General features: G+C 31.5%; 4 protein-coding genes across 10 annotated transcripts in view; 3 read left to right on the top strand and 1 right to left on the bottom strand.

Moving 5' to 3' along the window:
* Stac (C2 and C2B_Munc13-like domain-containing protein staccato) overlaps positions 1 to 27447 on the bottom strand; it is a 102344-nt gene that overhangs the window by 10050 nt on the left and 64847 nt on the right. Inside the window, exons 1-3 of one of the 7 annotated variants that reach the window (XM_070674599.1) lie at positions 5300 to 5688; positions 1456 to 1614; positions 582 to 828 (exon numbers count right to left, since the gene is read on the bottom strand). In XM_070674599.1, the coding sequence (XP_070530700.1) occupies positions 582 to 828; positions 1456 to 1614; positions 5300 to 5400 (507 nt within the window). In that variant the 5' untranslated portion in view covers positions 5401 to 5688. Of the gene's footprint in view, positions 1 to 581; positions 829 to 1455; positions 1615 to 2127; positions 2377 to 5299; positions 5689 to 12930; positions 13577 to 14920; positions 15192 to 27447 lie in introns of those variants that run through there. The other 6 variants (XM_070674600.1, XM_070674601.1, XM_070674596.1 and 3 more) reach the window with 6 other exon arrangements.
* On the top strand, positions 6572 to 10336 carry LOC139113428 (uncharacterized). Its single transcript, XM_070674607.1, has 6 exons — positions 6572 to 7216; positions 7291 to 7760; positions 7856 to 8583; positions 8711 to 9072; positions 9194 to 10209; positions 10286 to 10336. Exons 1-5 carry the CDS (start codon positions 7183 to 7185, stop codon positions 9487 to 9489), a joined length of 1890 nt encoding a protein of 629 aa, XP_070530708.1. The 5' UTR covers positions 6572 to 7182; the 3' UTR covers positions 9490 to 10209; positions 10286 to 10336.
* Positions 19499 to 22133, top strand: LOC139112348 (uncharacterized). The gene is made up of 2 exons (XM_070673324.1): positions 19499 to 21111; positions 21799 to 22133. Exons 1-2 carry the CDS (start codon positions 20175 to 20177, stop codon positions 22128 to 22130), a joined length of 1269 nt encoding a protein of 422 aa, XP_070529425.1. The 5' UTR covers positions 19499 to 20174; the 3' UTR covers positions 22131 to 22133.
* On the top strand, positions 22881 to 26209 carry LOC139112341 (uncharacterized). The gene is given in 6 exon segments (XM_070673316.1): positions 22881 to 23038; positions 23323 to 23636; positions 23740 to 23998; positions 24467 to 24816; positions 25032 to 25287; positions 25289 to 26209. Coding segments are annotated over 6 exon segments (1386 nt in total). The 3' UTR covers positions 25338 to 26209.

Here is a 27447-nt window from a genome sequence, read left to right as displayed (position 1 = left end):
CGCAAGAAATTTAATGCGATTATCATCCTAAGCCATTCTCCCATGACGACGAATCTGTTTCGAGTTATTCAGCGAAAATGTGTAATACGTGTACGTGAGGCTTCTTCAGAATTATATGCAAAGCCGTTTTGATCCTGAACAGACTACCCGTTATCTATTGACGTAGGTGAGCGTTGCAGAGCTACTCAAAATATTTTCAGACCGCACTGTGTGCCATTAAGGTGTGAAAACTCGTTCTATCGTTCCGAAAGTAGCCATTAATAATTCCGAAGTAGACGATGAAATAATCTATCTCGAATTATAAATTCATAACACGATAATAACATCTACAAGAGATCTATCAAGTTTAACCTTTGAGTCTTTTGCATTATTAATTTTAAACCTTACCTATATTTAATTTTTAAATTTGAATTTTTGCTTGGTTAATTCTACTCATTGACGTCTATTACATATTTAACATTAAATTAAATATTTTTTTTTATAATTAATTTGCGTGTTAAGGACTATAAAAATATACGTACATATACAAATAATAATTATGTCTTTATATTTTGTAATAAAGAAAAAATTTAATGACTTACGTTTAAGCCCACCGATTCGGCTAAGAAGTTCCGGGTATGTTCATCTTCGTCTCTATCACTGTCAGTTTCTAACAGAGCTTCAGTTGGTTCCTCAATACTTGGTTCCTCGTTCAAGGTATCGTCTTCATCTTCTTGCGTTTCATCTTTCGGTTCTGGAATTGGACCTTCTGCTTCAGCTTGAGCGCGAGCTTTTTCTGCGAGTAGCGTACCGAGATTTTCGAAAAAGCCGCCATCTGATTCTTGTATTCTAAAATGAGATGTCACGTCTAGTTAATAATTTTATAAATTTATAGAAAAGTTTGTTTATAGTATTATCGTATACATATATAAATAAGGCACCAATAAAACATTTTTATCTAATACATTAACAAACTGTTAAAACAAAATCTGCTGCAACTAATTAAAAGATATTTTAAGACATATCTTAGTGCATTCAATAACGTCTAATGAATACATTTTATATTCAAATGAGTATATGTAAATACACATTTAAAATCATAAACTTAATATAGTTTTAAACTATAATATGGAATTGATAAAAACATCACACACATACCATAAATAACTTAATGAACTTAACATACGTGATTGCGCCTTTTAAATATATCGCTCATCTTATTATTGTGATAAATTAAAAATAATACTCTTGTTAATGGGATATTTAAGATGAATCAAGAGAAAATAAATACCGAGCGTCAAAAACAAATTTAAAAAAAAAAAGTGTAGGGAAAATTTTAAGAAGTGTATCAGGATGCGAGCACATACATCTAAATACAAATTACTAAAAAGCGTAACAAATATTGCAACTCTACTGCACTAAAACGCAACGTAAGCTCTTCAGTGCAATTACGCACACGTAAACATTTTGTTTCACCTTTTGCTAATAAAGTTGAACGCTGCAAATTTCCAATAAAATCTCGCGACAGTCACTTCTTTCTCTTCCGGCTTTTGCGACATTCGAAAAGCCGCGATTGCATAATAAGGATGTTTCTCGTCCAGCTTTTCAAAATGCGCCATTTTCCTTTTTTTAGTCCTTTAGCAGAAACACAATACGTCTTCCAATAAAAATTTGCACAGGAATGACTACGTTATTGTTAGATAGAAATTTTGACTTTTACATTGAAACTTTATTTTCGATAATTTCGGACTTGTTACTTTGAATTTGTATGTTAGACGTAATAAAAATAATTAAATGTAAAATTATCTTTGTTAATTATTACTTTACATAAAACCAAAACATAAATGTAAATTGTTTTACTATTATTGTCAAGAATAAAATAAAAATTTAAAATACTTTATTATTGTAATAGACATAATTTTTAAGAATTAAATTTAACTAAATTAACAATCAAATCTCTATAAAAAAATATTGAATATTTTCTTCACATATATTTGCACTATTTGACTGTAGCTCGGCAGTTTTTATAAAACTTAATGAGATGCACCGTCACATTAGTAAATACCATTTCTAAAAAATTCTTTTTTGCCTAATATATTATGCAAAAATTATTTATGTTAATTAAAACAAATAGACGTTTGTGCTCACATTTCGGTAGGTTTAATTATTTTCTTCACGGCACTGAATTATTTTCAAGAAACTATATTCTCGAACCGCGGCTCCGATCGAACTGACTACCACAACATACGACTTGGTCATATAAATCAGAAACGTAATTACACCTCGTATTTCCTGTTACGTAGAAGAAATCCCACATTCGTAACGAGTGCGTTACAAGTTATGAGAAAATCCCATAATTGTGAATTACGACCTACGCAGCTAAAATTAAATTCAATTAATGTCGCACCTCTTCGTTCATTAAATTCGTACGAACAATTTTGGAAATATGCATCGGTTCGTGTCTAACCGCAAACTGGATAAGATTCGAGAACAGGTAATCGCACCTACCTACGTTGATAGGCGTCAGGTAAGTAGGAGTAACCAGGACATACGTGGGATTTGCTTACACAAGTAATTAGCAAAGATATAATTAAAATGTTATCTCAGACGCTTTATAATACTTTATACCAACGTAATGCTTATACATATGAATATTTCGGTATAGTTTTTAAGATGAAAGAAAAATTTTTCAGAAATTTTTGAATAATAATGCAATTACAAATTTAGTCACGCGACATCAGACAAGATAAGATAATTTTACCGAAACTTTATCGAGAAATAAATACAATGTAATTTATAACTCACATGGTAAATGACTATTAAGCTCAATGTGTGGAATGTGTATTTTTCTGTTTGTCATGCATTCAATTAATTGCAAGAAACTGTTTATGCCCTTGCGTAAGAGAAGACGAAAGGAAAAAAAAAATCCAATTTATTCCAGCCGATCTTATAATTAACTGAACTTGATTAGACGTTCATGTCTTCTGTTTCAAATGAATTATGAATTAAAAAGCAATTAATAAAATTAAATAATTTTATTATTAGCAGCTTTTTTACAAGCTTTTTTTTATAAGCTTTTAAATAAAAATTCTTGAAAACAATCTGTTATCTAAATGTTATAATCTACAAACGCGAAATACGTTCTCGAATTACGAACCGAGTAGAGCAAGAAATAGATGTTCGTTGATTTGCGTCACTGCATTCCTTTTTTTTGCAGGCAATGCATTGCCTTCTGAGCCTCTTTTATTCTTAACTCAAGAACGAAATGATTCATGGTATCACGTATTCTGTGATCGTACGTCGTTTGAAAACCTTATTCGATCTTGTTTATTGTTTTGCTACCTATTTTTAACGTCATACGATATAATATAATTTTAAAAACTGATTACTAACATAAACAAATATTGAATTACTATTATTTGATTTTTTGCTAATTAATAAAAAAATAATATATTTTTATATTAAATTGATTTGTTGTTAAAAAAATTTTGCTTTTTTATTTAATTTAAAAATGACACAATTTATTACATACACATTTTAATGGTTTTTATTACTCTGTTTATTACTTTGTTTAAGCTTGTTTAGATTGTTAATAGATTCAAAATAGTACGTTGTATTTCAAGTTTATTCACATAATAAGTATAAAGTCTATTGTGATGTAAGTCGCTGACTACCTTCAACAAGCTAAATAATGCAAAAATAATATTGTTTGGTTATAACATGTTTGCGATCTCAATTTTTTTTACTTATCGTTCCAATAAAAATTACATTTGATGCAAGTATAACATCCACGCTATTAAATTAGTATACATAATAATTATACATACTAAATAGTCTTCTATTTATCAAATTTAATTTTCTGAAAAGTATTTAAAAAGTTAGTAAAAAATATCTTTATTAGAACAAGAAAAGTATCCATTGCTTCAACTTCGTAAATATCGATGAACTTGTTAATCATTTCCGCAAACTTTGGCGACTGTTTGATGTATACATATTGATCATATCACAAGTTTGAAAATTATACTAAATGGTATCGGAGCAACAATTGAGGTTCTAAGATTTTCTCAGGACATTCATCTAAAACGATGATATAAGGCGCCTTCCACTTCTTCATTAATTTATTCTCGTCTATCGAGGAAAACAGGGAATTCCCTCAACGACTTTAACGTGACGTACATGGTATTTTCGCGGCGATATAAGTTGAATGATAGAAAACCGTAAGAAGTATAATAAAAATAGAACCGGATGAAAAAAAAACGTCTAATTTTGTCACAACGAACAATGTATTTTATAATAATTAACTTTTTCTGTAAACTCTCGAGTGCACGGTTATCCCAGCCAAATATCTCTCCTCACATTTCTAATAGAATTTATTAAAAATAAATTTAATAATTTTTATAAAAGAAGTGACTCCAACGTCGTTCAAAATGCCGGTAGACGTTTTACAGATTTCAACAAGTTGTAAGTGACAAAAATTAAGTAATTTGCAATGTAGTAATAACCTATTTGCATTAATATAATAAAATTGCACCTGATCAAATTTCTTCACAGTTAATTTCGCGGTTCTCGCGTAATAATCAGCATTTATAAATTATCCCGTATTATAAAGACGTCCAAACGTACGTTGTGAATCATATAACAACGACCTTGGGCATCATATGATCGTGGAACGGCACGTATATATAGACACACACCTATGTTTTGCATACAGGTACAGAACACAGATCTGTTCGTTGCTACGTGCTTCCTTCTCTCCGCGTTAGTTTCATTCTATTAATAGATCCTACGTGCTTGCCTAGTTACAGATAATATCCAATTTAATATTATACCAGGGTTTAAAGCACGCACCTTGTTTATAGGAGAGCATTATCATTAATCATGAAAATTATGAACAACCACGCAGAGCTCCCTGTTATCGACTCCTCCACTTTCGTGCCAAAAATAAGTCATACTTCATAAATTCGTCTTGCTTTACTTGATGTTGTTATCAACATAATAATACTATTTTTGAATATTTTAATAATTTGCAGGCAATAAAATTTTACCATTAGCATTATAAATTAATAGCATTGTTGAACGATATACAATAGACCTAATTTGTACCAATAATTTATTAAGCTACTTTATTTTTCTGCAAGGAGATTAAGATTTTTCGTAATACATTTTTAATCACGTAAAAGAATTGTAATATAGCCTCTGCGTTTTATGACACAAAAATTTTGCTGAAAATGTATCATGTCATGTATCAAATGACATGAGTAAGAGAGAGAGAGAAAAAAAAAAGGTAAGGCAAATAATGAGATGTAGTTAGTTTCTTTACCTTATCTCGTGCTCCAATTTTTCGCGCTGTTCGTTCTCTTTTGCTAAATGCTCCTCTACTATCTTATGATAGAAACCTTTCCACATAGCTTCTTCATCCATTTTTGTTCGATTTCTTTCTTTTCGATCCCGCTCAATGAATCAGTACGCACTTATATGAGACATAGAATCTTCCACGAGTTCCACGGTATTTTAAATATACGATTAATAACTATATCTTATATACTTTCACCGGAATTTTTAGAAAATCGTATACTTGTATCAACTGCACACTCGCGGAAACATTCGTTACAAAATATTGACCTCGCGTATGAAAAAAAATTCAAGTATATTTCGCAACGAGAATATGCCGGCTGGAGTTAAGACCAGCATAGGTGTGACTAGCGTTCCATTTATTCTTGAAACGTTCAACCATTCACTTGTACTTGTACTTTTTGACCGCTCGGTAGATGGCGGCTATTACCACGGAAAGCATTTACTTCTTTTACCCGTTAGTTTATCTTATAATACGTTTTAATCATTAAAAAAAAAAAAAAAAGTTTATTTAAGCCAAAGATTATTCTTTATTTATTTGGAAAAAGAATTTTTTTTATCAAAAACTAATGACACTACACATATAAAGAATTATTTTGTTATAGTATATTGAAAATTATGTTCAAAATTAATTTATAATAAAATGTTTACTATGGAATATATAAAAGTTATAGTGTTTTTTATTTGATTAATTTTTTATCTTTCTATGTATTCTAAAAAGAAGCTACAAAGACTTATTTAACCTGAAATTAATGTTAAAGAAATTAAGTATTAATAATTGAAATTTATTACAATGTTTATATTTCTTTCTTAATAATTAAAAAAAAAGAAAAAAAGAAAATTAAATCATTGGCGCATAGAGGAAAATGTATGTTCTTTATTTTATCTGTGACTTATCATTCATAATTGTAATATCAGACTAATTAAATAATCATCTCAGACAAGCAGTTGTATAATTGACTCAACACTCGTGGAACTTATTTTGCCATCTCGTGATGACATCATCTATTATACAGGTGATCTCTTTGCAGACACGCGTAAGGCTAATTTCAAAGAATTATTGATGCAAAAAATCTTACGTGTTCTTTTTTTTTTAACGTCTTATATCACATACGTTATACATATAATATATACATACTTGTTACATGTTTTAAATTAATATTTATTTTGGCAAGACAGTTAATGTGACTTAAAATATAATACGAATTAGTTGCACGATTACCTGAATTTCAATTTTCTTTAGGCTTTCAATTTTATTTTATCGTTAACACTAGAAAGTAATACCGCAAGTGCACTTTATTATTAAATTCTAGGCTAGTATCTGTACGAGAATTGATTCCTGGTAAAAGCTGCTACCCAGACTGACGTCGCGATCGTTGCAGTCCTTGAACGCAGGCGCCACGTTACATCGCCATTTCGCTTGATACTGTACAGTATACACACACACATCACTGCGAATGCGTTGAAGCGAACATCAATAATCTTTCCTACAGTTTTATGATACGTAATTGGGAATGGTTCAAATTTTGCATTAAACGTTACTTAATTTTTTTGCAGTTGTAAAAAAAAAAAAAAAAAAAAAAAGATTTACTGATCATTATTTCGCAGTCTCGAAAATAAATCTTGTATTATCATTATCTTATCGTGTGATATTTAAAGCAAATTAACACCTACTCAAACCGAAGCATAAATATTTCACTTATTTAATATATGTCAACATAGGAACTTGCAATAAGATAAGCTTAACTAAACGTGTAAGAAATATTTTTTATTGTTCTTGGAATAAATTGCGCGACGTACGTCAGAAAGAATCTACATTGAAAACTAGTTATCTGCAAACATAGCTTAAACATGCATCGCAGATTGATTACATTGCTATTTTGCGGTATTATTTTCTATATTATATTTTACATAAATTTATATTTAATAACTGACTTCTTTTTTTTTTTTTTTCTTTAGAAATTGTCGTATTTTGTGTAACGGCGGAAGTTTATCGTAATGAAACGTTTCCAACACGAATAAACCTTCGAAGAAATCAAGCGGATGCATTTATTTTGATAAATCCAAAGCAGATTCAACACGCGGAAGTGGTAATAAAACAGTTCTTAACCAGATTAACTGGACCGATCGACCAGCCAATAACTCTAAAATTATCGTCTGACGGAGGCAGTTTAGAAAATGCAATTAATCAGATAGGCAAAATTGTACGTGCAAAACTTATGAAATTTTTTCAAAGTGGTGGATTAACTGTATCAGTTCGGCAATATGAACAAACGTTGCGGAACTCTACAGTCTATAAAAGTTGGTTCACCGAAGGTCTAGTTCAAGGATCGCTTGTATTATGGGATCTGATTAGAATAGGAGAGAAGATTCAATTCACGATTAACGATTACTTCAAGATATATAATCCGACTTTAAACGACGATAAGGTAAGTTTCAAGTGACATAAAATAACATACAGTTTTACGTATAAATTAAAAAGAAATTTTTTTAAAGAATATCTACAATTAATTAATTATTTCAGAGCTCACCGCGCAAGTTAACAAAGAATTTTGAGTTTTTCAGTACTGTAAATAATGCCGCTAATTTTAACGAAAAATTATTCGACTGCTTATCACCAGTGGGAGTAAAAAAAAAATCAATATCATCTTTTAACTTAGATCGGGCTCTTGCAAATTTAGCAAAAGGCACACTTAACAACACTGTAAAATCTTTTAAGGCCGGTTTAAATCGAACGTTCGTCCGTTCTCTATCGAATAACGGTACAGACGATGAACAATTGTATACCCTGCTATGTCATTCGCTTGCCGAAAGGGCTAATTATTATAGCGATTGTATCAAAGAATTACGACGTTTCGCAACTTGCGTGTCATCATCGAGAGATAAAGACGAAGCGACTGCTTATAGATTTCTTAAACCGTGGTTAACTGCTATTAAACATTTCACCAAATGTAAGATTAATACCGACGAGGATGGCAATGCGAATGTTCAATGTAAATTTCATCGAACACTGCCGAGAACCACAACGCAGCGAGTAAAGTATATTTACGAGAAAATTTTAGATCAACGGATACCTAAACTATCGTTTCTTAATCACGTTGCGAATAAACTCGGGAGTGTTCTTTCTAAAAGTAAATGGGGAAGACAACTCACGTATGATGTATTCCAGTATTTTGCGATTTATGAGCAAGGCCATAGAAGATTGAACACGCTTTCAAAAAAAGTCATTAAGAACAAAAGAGATATTACGAGGTTAATGATATTTTAATAACTCACGTTTAATAAGTCAGAATTTTATATGTACTGTTAATATTAAAAATTTATATCTAAATTAATTGGTTTTATTAAATTGATAAATTTACGTAAATATATGTTTTAGATATAAAAAGACGTTTGCATCGTTGAATATATACAGAGATGGAATATTAAGAGAGACGGTGTTTACTTTTGAAAAATTCCATCGTTCCGCGTTAAAGGTTCAACAATTTCTTATACGCGGCATCAAAAATTCTTTCAAAGAATCGTGGCAGAGTCATCTTGAAGCTCTCGATTGCTTATCTCAATGGATGACTAAGCTTTTCGAATTACTTGGATGCGCAGATGTAACTGATACAGATGACGACACGTCGACTTCTACTAATATTTCTACGGCAATTAATATGGGAGATTCAGAGAATGCAAGTAGTCAACTTACTGAAAGTAATCGAGCAAGACATCTCATTATATATTCAAAGAAAAATCGTGAGTACTTACATTAATTATTACAAACAAAAAAAAAAATTTTCCTAAAATTATGCAAAAATAAGAACTTTATAAACTAAGTAGATAAATTTTTTTAATTAATTATATTCTATTTATGCAGAATTAAGAAAAGAGGCCGATATTATTTTCGAAAGATTAATGAGCTCAATAAATTATGTAAGTAAAGTGCGAACCCGAAATAACGCGAGCACTTTAGCTTGTCTCGCAAATAACTTTTTATTGGTTACTATGTTCATGGAAACAATTAGTTTCATTTCTACATTATACTGTTTGGGTCATAAAAATGAATCTAATATTGAGGAACAGGCAGAAGAATGGAATTCATCTCAACGCGAACGCAGATCATTGGTTATAAAAAATTTTGTAGAAAGTAAAGAAAAATTTATGTTCAAGTAGTAATAATTATATTTATATTGTAATTTTATTGCACATGTATTAAAAAGCAATGGCAGTTTTATGTTTTCTGAAATCTAATTGTAACTCTATGTATCTCTATAATATTTTTATTCGTTAATTTGTTAATAAGTGTTTGTCTTTAAAACTGTGTTTGATAAGAAATATAAAATTTCAAGAAATATCACTTTGTTGCGATACTTACATAAATTATGTCAGTCTTAACACTGTTCTGATACGATAATTGTGATAGTATTGTCACTTACGGCTGTTAAACATTCATGAAATTTACGATGAGATATGTGAAATCCGACATTTATATTTATGTCTGACCACAAAATAAATCATCGTACTTTATATATACTCGATCACATTGTACGATGACATAGTCGGCAAAAATGCGCGGAGCAGTTATTTTGTGTATTCTCTATTTTGTCGGTATGAAGAATTATTTGTTATACATTAGTGTCAATGCGAGAGAAAGATTTATTAACATTTCTAATTATTGTATGAATATTAAAAATAAATAATAATATTAAAATAATTATAAAATAAAAATTACTGTTATTGTTAATACTGCGCCTATTGCCAGCGTAAGATTTATGATTTTCTATGTATATTTTAGGTTTTCTATTTGAAGATATACGCGGAAATGTTACATATATGGTTCGACCAAAAATTATTGGAGGGCAACCAATTAATATACAAGATAGACCTTTTATGGTTAACAGTATTTTTTTTAATTCTAGATATAATTTATTTATTTACTGATATTATTAAAAACTAACAATACTTGCAGCTCTCGTTACATAATATGCATGGATTTTTATGTGGTGCTAGTATACTATCAAATACATGGGCCATTACTGCTCTTCATTGTTTGTAATAAGACGTCAACATTTTTATTCATTGTTATTAATTAATTTCGTATATTATAATAAAATTATTATTTTTTAATTGGCAAAGTGCAAGTCTATTTTACATATTTCGACTTTTTATTCTGATGCTTTATTATTTTCTAGGATCTCATACAAAATATTGCCGATACGATATTATGTACGAGCTGGATCCAATAAAATGGATATAGGCGGGTCTATGCATAGAGTGACGAGCATACGCACATACTATGACACGCATCGCTCTTGGATCTCTAGTTTGTTGGAACACGATATCGCACTTATTCGAGTAAAACCACCATTTCAATTTTCGAAAACCGTTCAACCAGTTCGTTTACCAAGACCAATCCACAAAATACCACGTGAATTATTAATTTGCGGTTGGGGATATACAAGTAACGAAAAAGTGAGTAAAATTAATTTGTAATATTATAAGAATATTAGGCAATTTTATTCTAATTTTTTTTAAATTTTTCACCCTTGATTTATATGATCTTTTTATTAATAATAAAATTTTGTTTTTAATAAAATTAAAAATAAAATTTTGTTAATAATAAAATTTAAATCTGAGACGTCTCAGTTCAAAGATAATCGAGGGGATATGTATAAAATATTTTTTATGTTAAAGTTCTATTAATTATTTGTGTTTAACAATTAAAAAATAAGAAACATGTAGATTCGGACATCAAAATAATTTGTAGAAAGAGGATGCCGAAACTCTTATGGGCGTTTTAGTTGAGCACGTTCCGTACAAAGCCTGTATTAATGCCGAATCCTCTTACGCAATACTCGTCAAAGATGATTATCATTTGTGTTACGGAACTCAAGGAAAAGATGCGTGTTATGGAGATTCTGGGGGAGCATTGGCCAGCAAGAGAACAATTTATGGCTTAGTATCTTTTGGCCATGGCTGTGGAAAAGTGCCTGGCGTCTATGTCAAAGTTTCGTACTATATAAACTGGATTAAATCTGTTATCAATTTATAATTAAATGCACACATTAAAAAAAAAAAAGAGAGGCCATATATGGTAATAATCATTTATGGTTAATGTTATCCATAATCCATAACATTAACCAAGGCTGGATAGTTATTACCAAATACAGCTTCTCTTTTTTTTCAGGGCAAATACATAATTTAATGATTTTGGTTCCTTAATTTTTTTCTTTAGCACTTCTATACTTTAAATAAACTTTTATGTATTTTAATCAATTAATTGTTACCATAATAATAAAAGAATTTGTAAAATTTTAATTATTTAAAATTATAATAATCTAATGTGTTTTAATTTCTTATATACGGCGATTTTTAGTTTGTTAAAAGTGTTTAATAAAACTGTATGTAGTTCATTTTACTTTATTTTATTTTTTCTTTTTTCTTTTGCGTTTACGTGATAAATAAAACTGAGAAGATTATTCCAGTAAAAGCCTCATCTTGTCCGACAGGTTGATAGTATTGTTTTCGAGAGAATAGGCACAAAAGGCATATCGAATCACGGAGTCATGAACCCTTCTGCGTTCAGGTTCGGTGCGTGCAGGAAACTCACATACACGTGCTGCGCAAGAGTGTGGCACACGCCTGCACGCGGCACACGTAGCGTTCGCTCGTGCAATGCTGAGTAAAAGGTCTACGTGACTACATAATGTACGTAATGAATATTTAGTTTTACGTGATAATGATTTTTTTTAATGATATTGGTTACTTTTATATTAAAAACAAAAAAATATATATAGCAAATGATACTCTCAAAGATTGCATATTTTGCTTTATATGAAACTTTATATTAATTAAAATGTCATTTTACAATTATTGTATCTCGTAAAATTATTTAAATATTAGTCTTCGCAGTACTTATTAATTTTGTTTTTACGTATCACGACACACGTGTTAAAAAAACTATAACAATAATTTTTTTTTTCTTTTAATTATTTAATTAATTAACTATTTAATTATTAAAAATGTAAATTTATTTCCCTGTAATATCTAAATGCCGTAAACGATATAAGTTCAAAAAAAAAACTTTGTACAATCAGCCACATATTCTTTCGTTTTTTGCTGTTTACTCGACCATGCATGCGTGCTGGTTACTTTCAAACTACTATTTACTGGAATGACTCACCCGCGCGTGTTTCCCTGCGTGAAGCAAACCTATGTCAGGTTTTCCGCTTGCGCTTTCAAGGGTCTTTAAACTCCCCTGCCACGCGCAAACTATCGAGTGTCTCCATAGAAAGACCGTGAGAAGTGCATTATCATAACGGAACATCCGTCACATTTAAATTCGTTAACAGATAAACTGTTTTGCATAGAGACATTACGCTACATATATATATTATATATATGTATATTTTTATCCAGCGATATGCGTAACAGTATTACGTATAATCGTATTGTATTTTAAATTTTAATAATGTATCACATATAATGATACTTTATTGCTTGCCATGTCGTTATAATAAAATTAGCTTAATTTTATGTAGAAAAAAAAATTATTGATAGCAGTATTATTAAAAGAAAAAGTAATATGTTGCATAAAAAAACTTTAACACTCACCTATTTATTAATACAGGATAAATTTTGTTCTGGCTATTTTTCTTAATCTTGCGACGGATTTTTAAAAACCAAGCACTATTGCATTTAGAACTACAATATTTTTTAACGATATTATTGCTTTGTGTACTTTCAGTGATGTGATGATACTCCCAGCTTGTATCATTTAATATAATAGGCATTTCTTTATCTGTTACTAAAACGTAGGAATCCTGTGAACCCGTACTACAAGAATTCGATGTTTTGGTATCAGCGTGCTGCTTTTGCCGCAAGCAAACGTTATCCACAACATCTGATTCAAGACCCGTATCCGTTAAAATTGATAAATTTCTGTTATTTAAATATTCTTCGTTACGAGTATCGAATGAGTCTTTCATTTCTTCAACATATGTTTTATTGTCTTTCGTGCGATTTTGGAAAAAACGCTCTATACGATGTAATTTTAATTTTACGTTATCGCTCATGGTTAAACCTTTCACAGTCTATATGTAAATTGTTCTAAATACACCCTTGCAAATCTTCGACTTATAAATTTTCTTTGAAACACGCACCGTTTATAAATTTCACATATATACACACGCACTCTTTTTACATGCAATGGATTTTAATTCAGTAGCTATATTATTTTTGGCAATTTGAAATACGTGCAATGTAATTGACAATTTATTAACTAGAAAGTCTAAAATCCAGTACTTTCGACGTTCATTTAGTACGCGACCCCTACGAAGGAAAAAGTGGCACTGAACAGTCTCCATGCGACCGAGTACCCACGCTCACTAACTGGGGACCTTTTAGATTGTGCACGCGTATACGAAGGGAAGGGGTGTATGCGATTTCACGCTTTCTTTCTTCACGAATTAATGCGTAACAACAAATATTTCTTCTAAAAAATATTTGCCATTTTTAAACTTTTTTTTTTACGTAACATGCATTAGCAATTAAATTACAAATATTTATTTAATTACTTTGCTAAGGTAAAATTAAATTAAATATAATTACAACAATAATAACTGCAATTATTGTTATATTTAAAAATAAATATCAATGTTATATTAATTTAAAAATAATGATATGCTTTGGTACAATTCACGCAAGAGTAAATCGCTGTAGATACTCGAGAAATATGCGAAATAAGATAAAGGGAATTCCCAAGGTTAACGATACTGCTTTGCGGTTCAGTGATATGTATGTCATATATGTATTAGTGATTCATCTGATTAAGTATGCAGAGTTATGAACAGATAACAAGAGATATGATAATCTTAAAAACATTTTACATTTTATTTTATTATCTATATTTCTTTAATTTAATATTTTATCTATTATTTATATTATGCGCATGTATCTCATGTAAATATTCTTGTTAAATAAAAATGTTTTATGTAAAATCGAATACTTGTAATATACTTTTTGTAAATGTACATCTAAAATATTTATTAAATTAAGTTTAAAAATACAATTGTAAAGAAAGTATTTATATTTTTGCATATCGCTGTTCGACAAAAATTAATTTACTATTATTAATAAATAAAAATTATTAAACCGAATGTCATGTAATGTACAAACAAATATTGTTGCAGATTAAATTTATTAAATAAAAAAATCAAAAAAAGAACAATGATAATATTGCTCTTTGAATAAAAACGTTTAAGTAATTACGCAATGGACACTCGCAAATATTTCGAGGAAAGCAAAAATTAATACGTTCATGGAACCATAATAAAATTCAGGTTTACATGTCGTTGTTACGAAGAAATTTAATTAGCCCTACTTGACTTCGTAAAAGTCAACCCACACAATAATGTACGAATTTAAATACTCGATATAAATTTATAAATTATATTTTTCCGCGACTAATAAATAAAAAAAGATTAATTTGAATATTAAAAAGAATTAATTACTTATCTCATTTTAATAATCATGAAATGCATTCGTACACTTTTTCCATTTTCTGAGCTATAGTAAATAAAGAAACTTCAAGCTGGATACTTACTCGATGCTAGATAGTGCCAGCAGTGCTCGCATCGATTTTTCCGGCGCGTTTGGACGTTTTCTAAGTGTAACACAGTTTTCTTCTTTGTCTTTTTGTTTTTCATTTTCTGTACGCCGCCACAAAATCCAGAAAGGCATTTAAAAAATAAAATTCGACGACGAACGAAGTCAAGCGTTTTCAATTGTAACCTTTCGCAGTATTTCGCACTGTTAGAGAAGCAACGCGATTGAAATACGAGAGTGTCGGAAAATCGATCTTACGCATCACGCATACGTGTAGATACTGATGATGTAAAGCAGTATTTTTGCAGAAAATCCACATCTGGTACGCGTTAGAGGTGTAATTATTCACGTAACTCCCGCCGGTATGTAGAAGTTAATCTGTCACGACGCAACTAAACCAACGTAGCCATTAGATGCGGATAATTAAGGTATATGAATACTGTTTGATAAAATCTTTTAACATTGCGAATTCAAATATATTACGTAATATTTTATACATTTCTCAATGTAATGTGTACGTGCGAAATCACTGATAAATAAAAAAAACTGTACGTTATAACGTACTAAATATTTTACCTTTATACAATGTACCGTCAGACGTTTAGTCTAGGCCGATACAATAATTAATTAATTAATTAATATATTTAATTTTACAAGAAAAAGTTTTTTTTATGACTGAACTCCAGCCTTTCTTAATCTTTTTATATCAAGTTGTATACTTTTAATGTCTCTTTTATTTTTTTATATTTCTTTCCTGTTTTGCCTAATAAAATTTTTATTACAACTCTTTTAGTTGATAAAAGTTTGAAACTTTTCTTGACTTTCATCTAAATTAAACAGTCTGTTACCGTGTTACTATGATTTATGAAAAAATAGCTGCAATAAAAATTAGTAGTGATATTAATTCCTACCGTAAATCAATTAAGATTACTTAGAAACTATACTGCACATGTTAATTACGTATATAAACCCATTTGTGTTTCAAATTTTCTATACAAAACTAATGAAAAAATTAAAATAATTTTTGAATAGCCTACATGACTGCTTACTTACGGTTATGAATATTTTTTTAAGCCAACGTATCTTTCATCGTGGGCCTAGTTCTTCGTAAAGCGGCGTATAATTTTCATCCGCGTAATGAAACGCTAACTACTACATCATTAAAAACGAGCACGCGTTTACCGCCTTTCTTACCCGACGACGCTATCATCTGTCCGAAATTATCTCCTTCACGCTTAAGAAGCTTAACCCATCCCACGTTCCGGAAACGTCAGGTATATTCTTGCCGCTCGTGTTTTCACCCTCGTTTTCGGTGGATTCCGGGCGGAAAGCTTGGTCGGCCGGATTCACGGGGGTGGATTGAGACATGCCGGGGTGTGGCCCGGTCCAGGGATTAACCCCCGCTGACAGCCAATCATATCCGAGACAACCCCACCAGGCGGGATGACTACGAAACCCGGCTGAAACTGTCGCGCTCCCTCGCCATCCCTCGCAACAACCCCCACCGCTAATTGCCTTGGCTTTAATATCGCATGTGGAATGAAAGCCAGAGGAGGAAGATGAGGTGGAAGAGGCGGAGGAGGAGGAGGAAGCGGCAAGGGTAACCAAGGCGGTGAAGAGGGACCAGGGAGGATGGTAACGTCAGTTGTAAGGCAACAGAATGCTGTAAAGTCCAGGAAGGGAGGAGGGGAGGCTGCTTTGTATGTGTCGATCGCAATACCTACGTTCCCGGGCTGTTCAGAGTGAAGGGCTGGAAGGGGGATGCGTATGGCATTATGCGTTCATGCATTTTATACGTGCGTTCGCGCCTATACCGCACAGCTAAGCTATTCGCAATACGGATTCAATTTAGAAACAATAAGTAGCGCGGTTACTGTTTATTATCGAAATTGATATTTAGGTAGTTAATGAGCTCTTCATACCGCGATTAGGAGGTTTAGCGAATTGGATTAGTTTCCGCGGTTGATAAATCTATCAACCCGACCAATGATTGACGCGAACAATATAAGGACCTCATAAACGCGAGAGTCAATTCTAAAGATCATAATTGAAACTATGATACGTCGAAGTGTAGTTTTTCTTTTTTTAATCGCCACCAAAACGTAAAATCAATTAAATTTGCATATCTTATATTATTTTTAATTCGATTTTTTTCTTTAACTTTTTAAATCAAATATTCTTAAAATTAACTAATTTGCCTGCGCATAATATATTTAAATTATGTACAAGTACCTTAAAAATTCGGGTTTGTTTCACTTATTTTATCACAGAATTTGCTTGTACATAGAACCGAATTCGCTGAAGTGAATAAAAGTCTTGCCTGATCGTCTTTGTCTTATATATTGGCTCGTAAGGGTGGCTCTTATAAAGCGGAGCAATTATCCGGGTAAAATACTCCGCGAAATTTCTGTGATAAATTTCAGACCGTAATAAGGGTGAGTCGCAAGTCATTTGGATGGCGATCAAGAGGGTGGATATCGAGCTTCAATAGAAATTCTTTTGAGCCCCCACTATGGTACAGGCTACCATTTAATTTATTCATTTGTCGCTTATTTTATTTGATCTTACGTCTGTCTTCTTTTATCTCTTAGATAATCTTAATTAAAAACTGATAAATACTATGCTAGAATATAATATAAAAATAAAATAACATAAATTAACCTGGTTTTTTTTTTCTGCAAATTAAATACATACGCAATTTCGGATAAAAGAGAAAAATTTAATATATTGTTACTAATTCGTGATAAAAAAGAAATTTCTTTTATAGTTTGTATATAAGAAATATATAATTAGTAACCGGTTTGTAAAATACTTTGAGAATAGCTTAAAAGTTGTGCATAAATTTAGAATTTATGGTTCAATCTTAACTTCGTAATGGGTTTTCGAGAGTAAAACTTTTATTAGAGGTGTTATTCATGCGTATGCTTAGTCGTTCATGCAAGACGACATTAATAACATGTTTTATGTGTGCGCATTTAGTACTATTATTATAATTATAATATTCAAACAAAATTATATAAAAATTTATACATGCTTTAAAATAATTCTTATGTATAAAAATACATATATCGTGAAAATATAAAAATATTACGTAGCTATAAAGTATCCAAATGTTTTATTTCCTTACGTTACGAGTTTATTATTAATAAATTAAAGTAAAAGATATAATTAATATAAAATGTTCTCCATTCAAATTAATTAATTCTACTGTTGAGACAAAGCAAGACGTCAAATATTATTAAGATGACATGTTATGCTAACAAAAAATAAGATTGTGCGTGCATGAAGTCGACATGATGTAAAACCTCGGCATAATTAAGCTCTTGCCCTCGAGTGTAACCTCCTTAGAGGTTTTCCAAGGTACTGAAATTCCCGCGTACCCGTCAACGTCTAATGAGGAGATTGTGGATGAAGTTTCAGATTGGCATGAAGCAATTAAGGAAGACTTATTTACCTCAGCATCTTTGGAATATATTAATAACAAGCCGCGTCTTAATTTAGCGGTATAAAAACTGCAGATAATATGTATTACTACAATTGGCAACTTTTTTTTTTATAATCGTTTCAATATTATTTATATTTTATTTCAAATTAATATTTTACAATTCAATTATTTTTCTGTAAGCAGGAAACATTTTCGGCAATGAGTAATTTAATATACTATTTTTACAAGAATTTATTTGTAATGTAATATAAATAATTCAATTTTATTACACAATAGATATAACTCGCGTTTAAAAATTCTGTTCTGACAAGTATATTAATGATACTCCCCCCAAAATCTTCGTTTTATAAACTGTTATGATTTTTTTTAACTAATTTATGTTCATTATAATATTATCATCCTCATGTAATTAGCTCAAGAATTTCTCGAGTCAACGGAGAAATTTCATAAGATAAATTGCGCGAAATTCCTCCCAATAATCCATAGTGAGTAAACTCTTCGATGTTGAAGACTATCTCAATCCAAGTCGAGATAAGAAAGATCATCTGAACAAAATTAAACTACCTCATCATCATTAAGACCTAATTAGCGGTCTTGGACGCGGATGACGTCGCTGACGAGTGGCTGAAGCAAGGCGCTAACTACGTTACGCACGCGCTCATCTTCGGCCTCACAGATACGCTTTCTGAGAAGCCTAGTGGTGTCGGTATCAGCATCTTCAAGTGAGCTAGTCGGTCTAAGCGAAAGCTTATTAATGAGTGGCTGGGACGTGGGATGGGGTGCTTTCGCAGGAAGGCGACAAGGAGGAAGAACGGGTTGCGAGTCAGCGGAGGTGGATGCTGGCTAGATAGCTCGAGATAGAGGGTAGAAAAAAGTAACAGACTCCCCGCAAATAACCCCCACGGTGTTCGCGGTAGGCGTGTCCCAGACACAGGGTGATGGCAGAACCCGGCCAACCAGGATCCGACGACGACGCGCACCCCGGCCTTCTCTCGTCGAATGAAAAAATATTGACCGTACGAGGGGGTATCCTGCGGTCCATTTGGGGGTTGCGGAGGTGAAACATAACGGTCGACTGATTGTTAGGGGTGGCGGGGGGGTAAGGAGGGATACGAGGCGGCGGGTGAATACCCTCCTCGTCACGTACGGGATCATTAGCTGGATATCCTTGGTCCTGTTGGCCAACCCTATCCGATAGCGGTGATCCTCGTGCTTGACATCATTATCCTTGGATGCTGCGGAGCGCCGCGGTCCTATCATACTTCGCCGCCAGCATCATCGTAGTTCGGTCTTTCGATACTGCTACAGTTTTCATCTCGCACTTTTACCTCTTTTGCGTATTTAATTTCGTTCGTATTTATCCATCAGCCATTTGGCTTCATCCGAGTAACATACGGTTGTTCAATTTAAATGTTGTGACTGTGTGTAAATTTATTGTTTGTCACGAGATAATAATTTATTTATAATAAATACGACAGTGATAAAATAATTTTTATCGTTGTGCGAGAAATTGTGAATAATAAATCAATGTGACTAAAAAATAATATAAATTTGTTTGATTAAAAAAAAACGTGATTAATCAAATTTGAATAACGACTTAGACAGTGATGAATAAATTGATGACTACAGTGAAGAAGAAAAACTAATTGGATATATTTGGCTGGCGGTTGATGAAAAGAAAATTTATGTTACATGTTTTTTGCACAGATAACTTTACGTTTTAGAAATGTCAAAATTTGTCTGATGTGAATATTATCTACAGTGCCAAAAATATATTTAAAATAACAGTTTCAAGAACACTTTCAAAATGGAGACGAGCGATCCGTCGGGTAGACTAACAGCAGAGGACTTATCGGATTGCATAAGTGACAGCAGTCACTCGGAATCCCAGTTAAGAGCATTTCAAAATTATGAGCGCATCAAAGAACTTAATCTGTCTATTGATAAAACTAAAGAAGACACTTTGACTGAATCGAAGGATTTTCATCTTAGTCTGGAAAACAATGATAGAACGCCAGTTCGATTTAATGAATTTCCATGCGAAAACCCGACAAGAAATCTAACTATGACGTTAAATAAAGCCAAAGATTTCGCTTATTCTCCCAATAACTTAACTGAGATTAATTATTCCTTGGACAGATTGAACGAGAATGAAGAATCAGCTGACACCGCAACGATTTGCAGATCAAAAAATTCCAGCGCCAAAAACGTGCTGTTTAATTTACGCGAGACCAAGCAAAGGAGTCCTCATACATCGTTGTCTTCCTTAGACAGATACAGCAAGGATCTCAATTTTGTCGTGGAAAAGGAAATAAAGGACTTTGGCATGCTCAAAAATTATAATCTCGACCGCATGAAAGAGTTTAACTTTTCTCTGGATAGAATGAGGGATAATCATATTAGCAGTTTGGCCCTCGAAAGACTGCGAGGTGGTGCCGGTGTGCTAGAGAATTCGACCATGCTAGATCATAAGGATTTTAGAAACTTGCAAGTACAGCCGAGGAACCCTGATCTCGAAGCCATAGCTTTGGAGCGTATGAGACGCTCGCATCTGCTCGGTACGGAACTATCCGCGCAAAACTTGTCAACGCAAGTACCGCATCCACATTCGATCACGCACATGCAGCATTCTCAACAACAACAGCAGCAACAAGCGAAATCTTTCACCATCGATGCAATCTTAGGGTTAAGAAATAATCAACGAGAAAAGCGAAGTCAGCAGCAACAATATAGAAAACACCAGGGTATTTATAATATCGTTCTTTAATTATATGCCAATTAATTCGTTGTAAAAAAGAGAATATTTCAAATTGAAGAATGACATTTGGAATATTAAATTTACGTATGCGTAACCGCAATAAATTACACAAACAAAAGAAATACTGTTAGTAAATGTTATTGCATAATATTAGACAAATTTATAGACATCTTTTTTTTTTAATTAAAAAATTTTAAGCAGTTATATATTACGTTTCATGCAAATTGATTATTATTTGCAATTATTCGATAAAATATTTAGAAAACAATTGAAGTATTATTATATGTACTGTATAATAATTGATAGTCTGTAACCACCTTCAGATAAATTTTAGTTTTCACCGGAAAAAAAATGTCAAATATTTAAATTATCTATTCTTAAAAGAAACGAATAAGTTCTAAATTTTTCAATTTTAAATACAGGTACATATACTTTTTATTATAAAATCTTTTGAAATATCTATAAAAAAATCTTTTAAAAATGTTCATAAGATTACGTCAAATATTTGTACAAAATTTAACCTAATTACAATGTATTTGTTATTCATAGTACATTATTACGTAAATTTTAAAGCTTTGAAGTAACTTTTACATCATTTAACTTTTGATTTGGCATCAGATACAATTAAACATTTCTTATTGTCTTCCTACACGTTTGCTTACAATTTTCTCAGGCCAAGAAAGCTCAACAAAGAACGGCAGTTCGAGTTCTAATTCTGGCGGGGGTGGCAAAGTAAAGAGGGTGCGAACAATTTTCACTGCGGAGCAATTAGAGCGTCTAGAGGGTGAATTTGCACGTCAGCAATACATGGTGGGGCCCGAAAGATTGTACTTGGCTCATGCACTTCGATTAACAGAGGCCCAAGTTAAAGTATGGTTTCAAAACCGCCGCATTAAGTGGAGAAAATTACATCACGAGCAACAAAGTCAAAGAGTGCACGAGTTCCAGCGCACATTAAATTCGTCATTGGAGCACGAAGACAGCAACGAAGCTGATAAATGGTGAAAGAAAAAATTATGATCTACACGTTTTTAGATCACGACTGTCACCTCGTTCCTTTTTCTATAACTGCACTGCTCTATTTTATTTTATTTTATTTTCCTAAGAACCCGAAAAGTTATTCTACGTGGATATAATTGCAGACAAGATTTTAAATGTGCAATTATTAATCTTCTTAAGACTATTTTTTTTTATTTAATTTCTCGTAAAGTATCCAACGTTATATCTTTCTTTCTTCATTCTCATCTCTGTGCTAATCATCTTGCCAGCTCTTAATCGTATCACAAGATTTGAGTTCTTTGAAGAAATTGTACATGGATTGCGAATCGTGACGAAGAAAATTGTGTATTCCGAAAAGACATTAATTACTGATTGTGCCACAAAGTGAGTTTTTTAATTTTTTTAAAACTTTTTCTTTTACATAACTTAGCTTAAAAATGCAAATTAAATCGATACATATAATACCTTATCGTATTTATTTAAAAAACAAAAAAAAAATTGTAAACTTAAATACTTGTGATGAAATTGTTACGATAAGAAGTGCAAATCATATTTGAGCTAAATGTAAACAGCATAAAAAAAATTAATGAACTAACAACAGAATTACATCAAAAGCAAACTGTGTAAATACAAATGTATTAAGCTATAAACAAATTGACTTTAAAAAAGGTGAAGTGCAAAGTATGAGAATCAAAATATTATAAATAAAAAAAAATTCATTTTTGACAATGATTAAATATTTATACAAGCTTCCTGATGAAAATGGAGCAAATTGAAAGACAAAAGACAAAGTACACTTCACCACATACATCTACGTGGTCTACTAATCAAACCACTGACGTTAGAAACCCACCTGATGCATATTGGAAATATTCGCAAAGGGCCAATCAAGATATCACTGATAAAAGCACCAGGTAATTTTGAATAATTAGTAAAATTATCAATTGAAAGAAATTTCCCATATATGCTTTGTTTAAATCTTTAACCAGTTTTTTTTTTTTTTTTTTTTTTTTGTAATATAGTTTCATAATAAACTGAGCCAGAATTTAATATTAAAATTTTCTTTTTATGTAAAACTTTAATTTTGAAGAAAAAATAAAACGTAACTAAGCATATAAAACTAGAAAACAAGTAAAAAAAAATTTTTTTTAATAAATACCAATATTTTATATATTTAAAGCAATTTCATGATTTTTAGACGTCATCAAAGTCCTATGCCGGAATCAGCAGTAAACTATTATCCCCCTGCAAATTCATATAAGACTTTCAAACATAATGCTTATCCATATTCGACGCATCTAAAACATTGTTCTATTCTTCACACGGAAGTGCCACAGAGATATCAACAGATTATTACGAAATCTAATAGAAATAACGATCGTACTAATAACGTTGTCTTAAATAAAGATCGATACAAGGCTCAGCAAGAAGAAGAAAATAACACAGATTATATCGATGAAGACTTAGGAAATTTTACAGAAGACAATTTAGAGGAAGATGTTGAAGAGGAAGGTATTACGACGTCAAATGAATGACTAACAATATATACATATAAAATAAAAATTTTTCTAATATAATAATCTACATTTATTATTAAAATAAAATATTTATATAGCGGATCGATCTCCTCAAAGCAATAAAAGGATCGGCGAGTCTGTCAATAAAGAATACGACGAGCAGGAAACGGACGATGAAATAGATGAAGAATCAGATGCACCTGTCGAGACACAAGCAATACAGCGCAATGCAGTTAAGAAAGACGCGTTACTGCGAACACAACGAATGCGAATGACTAATCAGGAACAAAATGCGCACAGAATTTATTACGCTCAACAATCGCCAAAATTGTATCAAGCTCATTATTTGCCAACGAGGTTTGTAACATATATCTTCAAAATAGACGAAAAGATGGCTTAGAAAATTTTTAATTCAACAGCTGGTTAATTGTAGAAAGTTATAAATTTATTATTTTGTATCTATACCAAATTTTATCTATACCAAAAGCTCGTACAGATATATAAATTACTTCGCCATACTTGTTTTATTCGATTCGGTTAATTTCGATTATTTTTGATTTTCTGTTAGTTTTATCGCACTATCACGGTGAACAGTCTAGCCAAAGCTTAATAATGAACTAAGTGGATTATACATGGCAAAATAGCATGTGTCAGAAATTAGAAGCACAAGCGTGCATATAACGAGATAGATTGTAATTAAACAGTTTAATGATAAATTATCTGTATTACGCTTTGGCTCGCATACTCTCTTTAATCATATATTTTGTACTATCAATGTTGTATCACCAGTACGTCAAATTTCTGTGAAGTGCCCTGTATTATTAGGTACTATCGTAACACACCCGATTACGACGCGCACGAAACTTTATCAGAAGATGATTTGTACACGACTCAAACGTTAAAAAGCCCACCTCGAAGATCCTCAGCGGACTATCATCAAAGTTGGATTTGCCCACGAGATTCAACAAATCAATACGAAACAATGACTTCGCCTACTCAGCCAAATCGTAGGGAAAGGACGAGGCCAGAGGCAAAATCTTTTACAGAAGCGGAATTTTCTGATAGAAGAAAGTGTAGCCGTTGCGGGAATATGTCTAGTAAAAAACTGCCTGCTGCAAGGAGGAACCATTGTAGATTTCAAGATAATCTCAATTGCTTAACTAAAACGCGTTTCGGTAAGTAAGCAATACATTTTAGTATTTATATCACTTGTGTATTTAAAAAATTCATTAATATTATTTAAAAACGAAATGATTACACGGCACGAGACAATAGTCTATTTTAATTAAATATCTTAATTAATTTTTATGTTTATTTGTTTCATTATCACGCTTTTGCATCAATTAATATTAAAGCTTATGACATTTTTCAATTTTGTTACTTGTTTAAGGCGACGATGCAGAAATCTTTGATCAGTCTTGGTGCGGGCATTGTAAGCATCATTTTGAAAGAAATATGGGGCCTCGTGAAATTCCGTCGCCGGCTATGCATTTGATAAAATCGCGACGTCCCAGAGACATTAATATACCAATGCACGAAACTTTACAGGGAAAACATCCGATGGACGAGATATCGCACGAGTTCGCACGAATGTCATCTAGATATACTAAAGATACGCCAAACACTTTACGCGATAAAACAAGACATGCGAACAGCATTAGGTACAACTAGAAAATCTACTCGTTATAATGCTTAAATATTCTTAATGAATTTTTTTACTTTTGTAAATCAATGTAAAACATTAAGAAAAAATTAATAATTTACAGTTGGAATATATGTAAATTTTTTTTTCTGACTTAATTGTTTGAAAAATATAAAATCTAGACAAAAAATTAATTTGTGTTTATGAAAATAATATATTTTTCAAAATTAAGCTGTTTAAATAATTTATCGGACTAATTCACTACACGTTTATAGCATTGTCTGACTGTTAATTGTCACACACGGTTAATATGCTCGTCTTTCACGAGAGAAATAAAATATTTGCGAACATGGAGAAACATGAACTTGAAATAAATTAACTATCTTCGGATCTATCTTTCATTAAATTATAACGTTACATTTTTTTTTTTTTATGGAAAAAAAAAACAGATAAAGTATATAAATATAGAGTATTTAAAAAGAATATAATAAAACAATAAAACACGACATTGTAACAATCACAGATGCTACAATACTTCTATCCATAGTCAGTTCTCTTTTACAATCTGTCCAACATATGTATATTTTTGTAACTGTCTTTCAAATCGTGTAGATGTTTTGTGTAGTGTAATAAAAAAAAAAAAAGTTGTGCCGCAACGGCGCAAAGAAAATTAGTTTCACAATGTACATATAAACTGAATAAAACCAGTAGAGCTGACGAAGTAAGATAACATTCTTTTTCTCAATGTGATTTTAAAGAGATAAATATTACTTCACATCTTTTGGCACTGGCGCACAAAATCTACTGTAAATATGTGATATTATTATATAATTAAGTATACGGTAGACGTACGCGTATATGTTAAATGGAGAATAAACTCTCAATCTGTACATTAAATATAAATGGTATGTTTAATTAATCCCAAATTAACATCCATATCTAAATTTATGTTATTGTTTATGATTATTTAATAATTGTTATAATTAATATTAAATTTTCCTTATACACGTAAGTTATATGGTATATCACGTTATTTTTTAAACAAAAGATAGACCTTATAAAAACATTATATGTGTATAAAAAAAAAAAAAAGAAAAATTGAAATTTAATAAAGTAATTGACAGATATAACTTCGTAATCTTTAATAATCTTGAGATTTTTAGTCTCAGAAAGTATAGCAAATTGTCTTCTAAAATTTTGCGAAAGATTATTAATACACATATAAATTGCATCACACATAATATTTTTCCATATAAAAATTTGACATGGGTGATGGTTAGTAACTAATATTCGCTCGTTACGCGAAAGCCTCATTGTCACCGTGATAAATTAGCATAGGACCCGTGTCAAAGCGTCACAAAAAGCCCTTGATGCACAATCATGTAGACTTCGCTATTACAGAGATACGGAGAAAGATATCAATCAATTCGTAATACACCATTTTATCACAAATTCCATTTATTCAGAATTAATTGAAACGGTTATTTCTGTTATGTGATCCTCTCCATAATTAACATTATCGTATATTCTTTAAAAGCCATTATCGGTAAATCACAAAACCCTCACATGTCAGCATATCTGAATTATATATTAATACGTTGCAAAACTATATTTTCTAAATGCAATTAAAGACAGCGATGTGATAGTTTCATTCAATTTTTTAATATAAAATAAAGTATGAGCAAAATATTAAAAAAAAAAAAAAAAGATAAAGTTATGTAATTACTACTTTTTTCTTTCTATTTTTTATTTCCAAGTAAACTAGTAATTTTTAATATTCTTAGGAAATGTGGATCGTCGTACAAAGGAAGCTTGTGCGTAAATAAAGCTACACGATGAGATCGAAATCGTCACGAGGTGAAAGGGAAGAACGAAGGTGAGATGAGCTTCGATATCTCGCGCTACAACCCTGTGCGAGATATAAGCTCCGCCTATCCCTCGGTTACAGCGGGACTTGCAAGAGCCTTGCATCCCCCACTTTCCGGTATAGGGTATCTCAACCCCTGCTCCATCGTCGTTGGCATCCGCGGCATTCCAATTAGCTCGCGAATCAAAAGAGCCCCACTGCCTTTGTGGGGTCTCATCCTACCCCCAGTAAACTCGCTCGTTCTCTCTCTATCGCCCTATCTCGTTAACCACCCTCTCTGTCCGTCTATCTATCCGC

Source organism: Cardiocondyla obscurior, linkage group LG02, assembly GCF_019399895.1.
Source record: "Cardiocondyla obscurior isolate alpha-2009 linkage group LG02, Cobs3.1, whole genome shotgun sequence".
Classification (NCBI taxonomy): domain Eukaryota; kingdom Metazoa; phylum Arthropoda; class Insecta; order Hymenoptera; family Formicidae; genus Cardiocondyla; species Cardiocondyla obscurior.
Note: the sequence above shows the minus strand (reverse complement) of the source record. Positions and strands in the feature narration are given on the sequence as shown.